The 11,893-nt window shown below is 37.1% G+C and overlaps 1 protein-coding gene across 1 annotated transcript; it reads right to left on the bottom strand.

The window, feature by feature from the left end:
* Window positions 1–403: 403 nt before the first annotated feature.
* LOC141425459 (putative olfactory receptor 2B3) lies at window positions 404–1,345 on the bottom strand. Its single transcript, XM_074081718.1, has one exon. It carries the CDS (start codon window positions 1,343–1,345, stop codon window positions 404–406), a length of 942 nt encoding a protein of 313 aa, XP_073937819.1.
* Window positions 1,346–11,893: the final 10,548 nt, after the last annotated feature.

Below are 11,893 nucleotides of genomic sequence, written 5' to 3'. Positions count from 1 at the left end.
TTCAGAAAAGGAAGATTGCATATGATGGATTTTATCAAGGGTATTAAGGTATGAAGTCTTTAAGGATGTGGGTCCTGAATGGAAAAAATCTTGTTTTGTTTTTTCATCATAAACACGTATGTAAATTCCTAACTAAGGAACAGAGATTTTCTAGAGCAAATAGTATACAAATAGAATGGTAAAATATCCAAGTCCTCTGATTACTCTGACATTGATGGACAGAAATTATTTTGACTTGGTCTAAAGGAATAGGTGCATTGATGGGACTTCTGGAAGGCAAAGAAGTTTTTAATTTACCAATGATATCTTATGAATTCCATATTTATCTTGAACAGAGGAAGAATATTTTACCTGTTGGTAGAAATCAATGAAATCATGAGAGCTCATCACAATGGATCATTTCTTATTTCTTAAATAAAAAGATTCTTGACATCACCCTTTTGAAGGCCTCTTTCATATCTTTATTTCTAAGGCTGTAGATGAGTGGGTTCAACATGGGGGTGATGATCCCATAGAAGAGAGAAACCATCTTTCCCCAATCCTTAGAAGTGGATGAAGGTGGTTGTAGGTACATATATATGGCTGTTCCAAAAAAGAGAGATACCACAACCATGTGGGACCCACATGTTCCAAAAGCTTTCCGCCTTCCTTCTGCTGACCTGATTTTCAATACTGCTTGAGCTATGAAGCCGTAGGAGATGAGAATCAATGTCACTGGAATTAGCAGAATTAATACACTGAAGAAAAAGAGCTCAGCCTCAATAGGCTTTGTATTATCACATGACAACTTGAGAAGGGCAGGAACCTCACAGAAAAAGTGGTCCACTTCCCGATGACCACAGCGTGGCATATTAAGTGTCAAGGAAGACTGCAGCACTGAGTTACTGAAGCCAGAGAACCATGAGAAGGCTGCCATCCTCACGCAGAACCAACGATTCATGATGACTACATAGCGGAGGGGTCGGCAAATTGCCACAAATCTGTCAAAGGACATAACAGCCAGGAGGAGACATTCAGTAGCACCTAAGGCCAGGAAGATGATGAGTTGGGCAACACATCCACCATAGCTGATGCTCTTTTTGTTGCGACAAAAATTTACTAGCATATGAGGGACTGTGGTTGTGGTATAACAGAGATCTAAGATGGAGAGATTAGTAAGAAAGAAATACATGGGTGTATGAAGTTTTGGATCTAGAACGCACACCATCATGATGGACACGTTGCCAAAAATGGTAAGTGTATATGATACTAATAAGACCACTACAAGGGGAACTTGTAGCCAGGGTCTCTCTGAGAAGCCAAGTAGTATAAAGCCCTTTGGGGAGCTGTCATTTACCCAATGCATGATGACTCATTTATTTTTCATTCCTAAAAATATAAGAGCAGAGCAATTAATAAATACTTGTTGAATGCTCTTATTGGAATGGAATTAAATTTAGATTAACTATAATGAGCAGCTAAACACCAAATACAGTTTATAACTAACTGAGCCTTCATGAAATACAGTACGGTTATCTCATGGTCAAAAAGTAGCTATCTTCTCTGTTTTTACTAGTTGTGTTAGAATTACTTTTTTCCCACTTTGATGCTGGTAATTGAAACCAGGTTTTCAGTCATGACAAGGAAATGTTGTATTATTTAGCTACACTCTAAGTCTCTGACTTACTTTTTGAAAAAATCATTAAGTTTAAGTGGCATAAAATATGTAAAATGATGTGCATAAGACATGGAAAATGTTAGGTCCTCAATATATTTCAGCTCATTTCTCTCTTCTGACCTCTTTACCTACCTTAATAGACACTTTATAAATAACTACTACTTTTGATGCAGTTTTTAAAATTCAGGTTAGAAATGATGAGTAATAGAGAGGTTATAAGAATTGCATTTGAATCTGCAATTGAGCTAAAGAAATTCTGATCTTTAGCAATATCTTCATGTGATAACTTTGAGTTGTACTTTTCTCTTAAATAGTATACATACATGTCCATTCCTGTAAAGAGCAATCATGGGCATTAGAAACTTTTATTCATTGCAAAAAAAATTCTGGCTTACTTGTGATGTACAGTAATGACCACAGGTGTCTTCTCTCCATCTATAAGCACCCTGACAAGCATAGTAAAGCAGATGACATGATCATTGATTTTCTAACACATGTCAGAAACTGATCAGCACCTAAAACACACCTTTTCTAATTCTTACCCAAAGTAGATATGACTTACATTTTATTGCTACTGTTATTCAGTGGGAATGTTTTACCCCCTTAGTAATAGTGATGCAAGACTCAAACCTAAGATTGAAAGACACTTCCTACTTTAATATTTCATCTCAAATATACAGATAGCATAACAAGAATGACTACATACAGCACAAAAATTATAAATTAACGTAATAACAGCAGCAAAAAATCATATATTCAGTTGATTTTCTTCATTTTGCAGAATTTATCAGTTATTTAGTTACGTGGCTTAAGCACACCTAAATTTCTTCATTCTACATTGTATATTTAAATGCAATATAAATAAAGACTATTTCTATACAGACTTAAAAAGAAGATAAAGAAGGATTGATATACCTTACCACAGAATGAGATACTTTTTCCAGTGTGAGAAAACTGATACATGAAATATACTTAGACAATGAATGTCTACATGAGCATGAACAGGAATGTCTCTAAGACTGGCAGCTCCAAATTTTAATTACTCTTAAATTTTCAGCTTTAATTTTGGCTTTTTAGTTACAGATATACATTATTCCTTGGTAAATATCAGGAATGCAACTTCAGGTGTAAAATAGAAGAGGATAGTAGAATAAACCTTTTTGAATGGTCACATAAATTTAAAGACATCCTACTGACTCTATGCATGAAGATACAATGAATAAATATTCATTCAAAAGAGTAAAAAGACAAAAATGAATTGGTTACCAGTAACTAAATGGTATACTCTGAATTAAGGTGTTGCAAAATGTGGGTGAGAAGACCTTGAAAGACTTTTCCCACCTTTAGTAACAATTTTCTGTAGTAGATACCACTCACCTTTTTTTTTTTTTAACTGTCAGAGAGATATCTACACCTTTCTTTGTGCCACATTTGGAAAGAGGTCTGGTCCAAAGACAGTTTGATAAGCACAATGACTTTGTGAATTTTCATCTATTGTGACATTCTTAGTCAATTATGTTTTGCCCATCAATTGAGAATGAAATTAAGATGTAACCTGGGCTGCATCAAGAACATATAAAACAGAAATTATTATGATCAGATGAAAGTGAATTTTAAATAATGTCTTCAAGTACTGAGTTACTTTTCACTGACATGAACTCTGCTCACTAAAATTTTAATGGGTTTCTATAATGAGAAGCTGGGTTTATATACATTAGTAACTCAGTGAGAAAAGGTTGCATCTTTTAATGAATCAATCAATATTTACTAAGAGCCTAATATTCACACAATGATGTCCTGTACCCCTAGGAATTCCATAGTCCCTCAAGTTTAATTGGTCACTGTGTCCAGAGAGATAAGTGACTATTACAACTGTTTTTGTAGCACAATATTGGCACAAATGTTGCTTCACAATTTCTACAAGTAGGGTGAAAATTAGAACCATAAAACCTAACCTGTAGGACTGGCAGAATGGCTCAAATGGTAGAGTAGCTTAAGTGGTTTGAGCATCCTAATAAGCATGAGGCCCTGAATTCAAACACCACTATTGCCAACCCCCCCCCATAAACTGTGGAAAATAAAAATAAATTTTTAGTTGTTTAATTAGGAAAACACAACTGTAAATGAGCTCATAGACCTAAAATTCCTCTTAAATGGTTTCAGGTTATAAGTCTTCTGATTATTTTTATGTAAAAATAATATTGTTATCCTTCATTGATTTTTTGTAATGAATATTTTTGGAGTAAACTTACCACAGATGTAAAAGGTAAGAAATCATATCATACACAGTCACTTAACGTATAAACTAACACAATAAAGTTTATGATTATCAACAGCATTCATGGGGATGAGCAAGTACAAATGATTTGGGATTGTGACAAGATTAGCCATTGAAAATAAATTGATTTGTACAAATTATAACTCAATATGTGATTGTAGATTTAATAAAGCAAGTAAACTTATAATTGGATTAAACATTAGCCTAGATATACTCACAAAAAAATTAAGTAGCATTTTAATTTATTTATTTTCCCTTATTTTTCTTTTTATGTATTCTTATAAATTATTAAGTCCTGTGCATAGAATTTTTTGGTGAAAATTTTATTTTATTTTAATATGAGAAGCAAAGTATTCACATGGTTAAAATGCAAAAGTTACAGAGAAGTATATACTCTCCCTCCAACCCTGGCCTCTTGCTACTCAGGTCCCTGTTTTGGAATCAGTCACTTCTATCAGTTTGTATAAAAAAAGAAAAGAGGGAGGTAAGAATGTGCATTTGCTTGTGTATTCATAAAATGTGCATCCTATTTTATCCTCTGCCTTTTTAAAAATTCATTTGTTCTCATATGCATACATTGTTAGGGTCATTTCTTCCCCTACCCCTGCCCTCAACTTTTCCCCTGCTTCCCTGCTCAGTTCCAGGCAGAACCTGTTCTGCCCTTGTCATTAATTTTGTTGAAAAAAGACATAGCATAATAAGGAAGACAAAGCATTTTTGCTAGTTGAGTTAAGGATAGCTATACAGAGAGATTCCTAACATTGCTTTCGTGTACCCATGTGTTATGACCCATGTTGATTCAACTCTAACTGATGTTTACACTGGTTCCTGATCCCCTTCTCATGATAACCTCTGTCGCTTTAAGGTTTCTGCATTAGTTCCTCTGGAGTGGGGAACTTTCATGTTTTGGGTTTTCTACCTACTCCTGTATCTCCCCTATGTGCTCTCCCCTTGTCAGGTGATCCAAGTCCAACCACATGGCTGCATTTTTACCCCAGATCTAAAGTCCACATATGAGGGAGAACATATGATTTTTTGGTCTTCTGAGCCTGGTTGACCTCTCTCAGAATGATGTTCTCCATTTCCATCCATTTATTTGCAAATGATAAGATTTCATTCTTCTTCATGGTTGAGTAAAATTCATTGTGTACAATGGATTCATCAGTAGTGGGACATCTCGGTTGTTTCCATAACTTGGCTATTGTGAATAGCGCTGCAATAAACATGGGTGTGCAGATGCCTCTGGAGTAACCTGTGTTGCGTTCCTTTGGGTATATCCCCAGGAGGTGGATTGCTGGGTCATATGGCAGGTCTATGTTTAGAGTTTTAAGTAGTCTCCAAATTTTTTTCCAGAGTGGTTGCACCAGCTTGCATTCCCACCAGCAGTGGATTAGGGTTCCTTTTTCTCCACATTTTCGCCAACACATGTTGTTGTTGGTGTTTTTGATGATGGCTATTCTAACAGGGGTAAGGTGGAATCTTAGTGAGGTTTTGATTTGCATTTCCTTTATGGCCAGAGATGGTGAGCATTTTTTCATGTGTTTTTTGGCCATTTGAATTTCTTCTTTTGAAAAAGTTCTGTTTAGTTCAGTTGCCCATTTCTTAATTGGCTCACTGATTTTAGGAGAGTTTAGTTTCTTAAGTTCCCTGTATATTCTGGTTATCAGTCCCTTGTCTGATGTGTAGCTGGCAAATATTTTCTCCCACTGTGTGGGTGGTCTTTTCAGTTTAGAGACCATTTCTTTTGTTGTGCAGAAGCTTTTTAATTTTATGAAGCCCCATTTATTCATCCTTTCTCTTAGTTGCTGGGCTGCTGGGGTTCTTGAGGAAGTCTATACCTATACCTACTTGTTCCAGAGTATTTCATGCTCCTTTGTGTAGTAATTTCAGAGTTTCAGGTCTAATATTTAGGTCTTTGATCCATTTTGAGTTGATACTAGTACAGGGTGATAGACATGGATCTAGTTTCAGTTTCTTGCAGACGGGTAGCCCGTTTTCCCAGCAACATTTGTTGAAGAGGCTGTCTCTTCTCCATTGCATATTTTGGCACCTTTGTCAAAAATGTGGTGAGTATAGTTGTGTGGATTCATATCTGGGTCCTCTATTCTACTCCACTGGTCTTCATGTCTGTTTTTGTGCCAGTACCATGTTGTTTTTATTGCTATTATTTTGTAATATAGCTTGAAGTCAGGTATTGTGATACCTGCAGCATTGCTCTTTTTGCTGAGTATTGCTTTGGCTATTTGCAGTCTCTTGTGTTTCCAAATGAATTTTAGGGTAGATTTTTCAATCTCTTTGATGAAAGTCATTGGGATTTTGATGGGAATAGCATTAAACATGTAAATTGCTTTTGGTAGTATAGCCATTTTTACGATGTTGATTCTACCAATCCATGAGCATGGGAGATCTTTCCATCTTCTGTAGTCATCCTTGATCTCTTTCTTCAGGAGTTTGTAATTCTCCTTGTAGAGGTCATTCACATCCTTTGTTAAATTTACTCCTAGGTATTTGATGGGTTTTTTTTTGAGGCTATTGTGGATGGAATTGTTTCCATATATTCCTTCTCAGTTTGTTTGTTGTTGGTGTATAGAAAAGCTAATGATTTTTGTAAGTTGATTTTGTATTCTGCCACCTTAGTATAGCTGTTTATGGTGTCTAAGAGGTTTTGGGTAGAGTTTTTTGGTCTTTAAGGTACAAGATCATATCATCTGCAAATAAGGATATTTTGACTGTTTCTTTACCTGTTTGTATTCTTTTATTTCTTCTTCTTGCCTAATTGCTCTGGCAAGAAATTCCAGTACTATGTTGAATAAGAGTGGGGATAGTGGGCACCCTTGTTTGTTCCTGATTTTAGGAGGAATGGTTTCAGTTTTTCACTGTTAAGTATGATGTTGGCTGTAGGTTTGTCATATATAGCCTTTACAATGTTGAAGTACATTCCTTCTATTCCTAGTTTTCCTAGAGCTTTTATCATGAAGTTGTGTTGGATCTTGTCGAAGGTTTTTTCTGCATCTATTGAAATGATCAAGTGGTTTTTGTCTTTGCTTCTATTGATGTGCTTTATTACATTTATTGATTTGCATATGTTGAACCACCCTGCATCCCTGGGATGAAGCTGACTTGGTCATGGTGGATGATCTTTCTGATGTGTTGTTGGATTCGGTTTGCCATTATTAAGGATTTTTGCATCGATATTCATTAAAGAAATTGGCCTGTAGTTCTCCTTTTTCAAGGTATCTTTGTCTGGTTTTGGGATGAGAGTAATATTGGCTCCATATATGAACTCATGGCTGTAAAATTTCCTCTTAGGACTGCCTTTGCTGTGTCCCATAGGTTCTGGTAGGTCATGTTTTCATGATTTTTAATTTCCTCTTTTATTTCATCGATCACCCGTTGGTCATTGAGCAATGTGTTGTTCAGCTTCCAATTATTTGCATGTTTTTTACTGCTGTTTTTGTTGTTGATTTCTAGTTTCAGTACATTGCGGTCAGATAGAATGCATGGAATTATTTCTATTTTCTTATATTTGCTGAGGCTTGCTTTGTGCCCTAAAATATGATCAATTTTGGAGAAGGTTTCATGGGCTGCTGAGAAGAATGTATATTGTGCAGAAGTTGGATGAAATGTTCTGTAGACATTGGCTAGGCCCATTTGCTCTATGGTATGATTTAGATCTAGGATTTCTTTATGATTTTTTGTTTGGATGACCTATCTATTGGTGATGGGATATTAAAGTCTCCCACTACCATTTTGTTGGAGTTTATATATTAAAATTTATTTATATTTATATATATATATATTAATATATAATTTTATATATTAAAATTTACCATTTTGTTGGAGTTCAGAGTATGATTGATGAAATTTGGTGCATTGATGTTGGGTGCATATTAATCGATGGTTGTTATTTCCTTTTGGTCTATTTCCCCTTTTATTAGTATGGAGTGTCCTTCTTTATGTTGTTTGATCAATGTGAGTTTGAAGTCTACTTTGTCTGAGATAAGTATTGCTATTCCTGCCTGTTTTTGGGGACCAATGGCTTGGTAAGTCTTCTTCCAGCCTTTCACTCTTAGCCTGTGCCTATTTCTATTGGTGAGGTGGGTCTCCTGTGGACAGCAGATTGTTGGATCTTCTTTTTTAATCCAGTTTGCCATTCGGTGTCTTTTGATGGGGGAATTAAGTCCATTAACATTCAGTGTTAGTATTGATAAGTACGTGGTGATCCCTGTTATGTAGTTGTCTTTGTGGATTAAGGGTTGGATTGTGTGTAGCTAAATCAGTGTTACTCTTCACTTTCTTCTCCTGTGGTTTGGTATTGCATTCCCTTTCATGGTTTTGTTTGCTTTCACTTTCTGTGGGCAGAATTCCTTGAAGAATCTTTTGTAGTGATGGCTTGATGGTCATATATTGTTTTAGTTTCTGCTTATCATGGAAGACTTTGATTGCCCCATCTATTTTGAATGATAGTTTTGCTGGGTAACGTATCCTAGGGTTGAAGTTATTTTCATTCAGTGCCTGGAAGACCTCACTCCATGATCTTCTTGCTTTTAATGTTTCTGTTGAGAAGTCTGCTGTGATTTTGATGGCTTTACCTTTGTATGTTATTTGATTTTTCTCTCTTACAGCCTTCAATATTCTTTCTCTAGTCTCTGTACTTGTTGTTTTAATGGTAATATGTTGTGGGGTAGTTCCATTTTGTTTAGGTCTGTTCAGTGTTTTGGAGGCCTCCTGTACCTGAATGGGCATAGTTTTCTCTAGATTTAGGAAGTTTTCTGTTATTATTTTATTGAATATATTATGCATTCCTTTTCCTTGCACCTCTTCTCCTTCTTCAATGCCCATGATTCTCAGGTTTGGTCTTTTGATGGAGTCAGTGAGTTCTTACATTTTCTTTTCACAGGTCTTGAATTATTTAACTAATAGTTCTTCAGTTTTTCCTTTAATTGCCATTTCATCTTCAGGTTCTGAGATTCTGTCTTCTGTTTGTTCTATTCTGCTGGAATGTCCTTCCATTTGTTTTGTATTTCTGTTTCATTCTTTTTTCTGAGGTTTTCCATATTGTGGGTTACTTCCTCTATAATAGTGTCAATTTTTGCCCTTAATTCGTTTATCTCTCTGTTTATGGTGATCTCTGTTCCACTTTGGTATTTATTTAGGGTTCCTATGATTTCATCTATTTGTTTCTGTGTTTTCTCATATTCTTTAATTTTGTTATCTTGGAATTTCTTGAGTGCCTCCTGTACGTTTTGGTTGACCATGTCTAATAACATCTGTATGAAATTCTCATTAATTATTTGTAGGATTTCTTCTTTCAAAGCATTCTTGTGAGCTTCATTGGGTTCCTTGGTATAGTTTATCTTTGTTTTGTTGGAATCTGGATCTGGGTATCCATTTTCTTCATTTCGCTCTAAATCCTGTACTACCTTATTTTGGGGCAGAGAATGATTTCCTTTCCTTTTTCTTCTTCCCATATTTGCACTAAGTACCATTTCTATCCCTGGACTACATGTAATTTAGTATTAGCTGGGTTATATATTAATACTAACAAAACCAAGAGAGAAGGATAAAAAAGAGTAAGACATGGAAAGATAAAAGGAAGAGAGAAGAGAGGAAAAGAAAAAAAAGAAAAACAAAAAACTGGGAGAGATGGTGGGTGATCAAACAGCACATCATGCAGCAAATCCCTTAAAGAAGGGGAAAAAAAAAGAAAAAAAAATCACGGGGTCTGGAACAGTAGAATTGCAGTCTTCATTGTTTTGATGTTACTCCTTTAGCATCCAGACCTGTCTGTGTGTGTCTCTTAGGTAGTTTTGGAGCCCTCCTTGGTGGGTGGCAGGTGGGTGGGGTCCCAGGGGCCTAGAGGTGGAGGTCTTTCCTTGAGGTGAACTAGGGGGCCTTTGGAGTGTGGGCTTGGCATGCCTGAAGGGTGTGGGCCAGTGGAGTGGAGATTGTGCGTGTCTGTGGATTGCCAGCTTGGCAAGCTTTAGGGACATGGTCCTGGTGGAGATCTTGCAGGCCTGTGAAGGCATGTGGGGTGCAGTCGGGCAGAGCAGAGATTGTGCAGGCTTGTGCAGGCCTGAGGGTTGTGGGCAGCAGAGCAGAGATTGTGCAAGCCTACGGAGTGGAGATCATGCCTGTGTGGATCCCCAGCTTGGCAGGCCTTGGGGGTGTGGCACGGCAGAGCTGAGGTCGTGCAGGCCAGTGCAGGCCTGGGAGGCGCGGCCCAGGGAATGGAGACTGTGCATGTGTGGATTGCTGGCTTGGCAGGCTTGAGGGGCATGGCCTGGCAGAGTGGAGATCCTGCAGGCCTGAGGGTGCAGCCTGGTGGAGATCCTGAATGTCTGTGGATCGCCAGCTTGGTAGGCTATAAGGGCTCAGTCAGGTGGAGATCATGTGGGTCTGAGGGGTGGGAGTTTAGGGTAGTATGGCTCTGGCAGGCTGAGGAACAGGGCTGAGTATAGGAGGTCCCACGTCATGCAGGGCAGTGGCTCTGCGGGCCTATAGGGTGGGGCTTGGGGTGCAGTGCTAGCTGTTCTTTTAGTATATGATGGTGTGGAGAAGCTTTCCATGAGCTAGGGGTTCAGAGTGCTGATGTTTCAGCTCTCCCTGGTGCTGTACCTCAGCAAGTGTGTCTCCAGTCTCTCAGCAAAGTCCTTGGATCATGGAGCTCACATGATCTGTGGCTGTGTCCCAGTCACCATCTTTGTCTGAATCACATCATTTTCTGAAACTTTTAGAAACTATTTATGCATGTATTTTATAGACATTTATATAAAGACTTAGAAGTCATTCTTGAACATTAAATATATTTTCTGAATCTTTCATTTTCTATAATAGAACATTTAAACTAGAACACTTTTATGGTTTATTTTATTTCCAAATCTATCTGTTTTCTTTTAAATTGATGGGTAAAATTATGTTTATTGTGTGCCACTGTTATGGCTTAGATGTAAAATGTCTCCAAAATCTCATGTGTTGAAGGCTTGGTCCCCACCTGGTGCTGCACTATTTAGAGATGATTGGATAATGGTGGAGCCCACCTTGTCAATTCATTGACCAATTAGTGAGTTCACAGTAGAATGGGCTGTTAGGATGTGGGATCTAGTTGGAGGAAATAGGTCACAGGGGATGTGACTATGAAAGGAATATACTGTTCAAGTCCATTTGTCTCTTTCTTTGCTTCCTGGATGCCATGAGGTAAGCAGCCTCCTTCACCACACTCCTATTACCATAATATTTTGTTTTACCCCAAGCCCAAGGCAATGGAGCCAGCTGACCTTGAACTGAAGTTTCTGAAACAATGAGCCCCCCAAAATTTCCTCCTTTAAGTTGGTTTTTCTCAGGTATTTGTCATAGCAAACTGAAAACTGACTTATATAGCAACATGATATTCAGAAGTATATAGACATTGTGTAATGGTTAAATCTAGCTAATTAACATATTCATTGCCTGGTATAACTATTTGTTTTTGTAGTGAGAATGTTTAATATCCACTCTTGGCATTTTTGAAGAACACAATTTATCATAATTAACTATAATCACTATGAAATGAGCAACCTTTACAGGACAAGAAAGTATCACATACATCAGCTGGCTGTAGAACACAGCATAACATAAGAAGTCTCTAAGAGCAACTATCATAAGTTTCAATAGCTATGCTTTCAACATAAAATTGTTGGGTTTTGCCTGAAAGATAAACATTTCTGTGCAGTTTGTACATACTTAATCCAAAAGGCTCCAAAATTTGAGAGGTTTTGAGTGTTAACATAATGCCATAAGTGGAGAATTCCGTACTTCACCTCATGTGATGGATTGTAGTCAAAACCCACAAAAACATTTAAAATATTGTTGAAAATTGCCTTCACATCTGTGCATAGAATGTATGTGAAACAAGTGACTATTTGGAAATGGGTCCCATTCTTAAGATATATTATTTATGATCAGGTGCAGTGGCTTAT

The sequence above is a fragment of the Castor canadensis genome, chromosome 8 (assembly GCF_047511655.1).
Source record: "Castor canadensis chromosome 8, mCasCan1.hap1v2, whole genome shotgun sequence".
NCBI lineage: Eukaryota > Metazoa > Chordata > Mammalia > Rodentia > Castoridae > Castor > Castor canadensis.
This window is presented reverse-complemented; position numbering and strand designations above follow the sequence as displayed.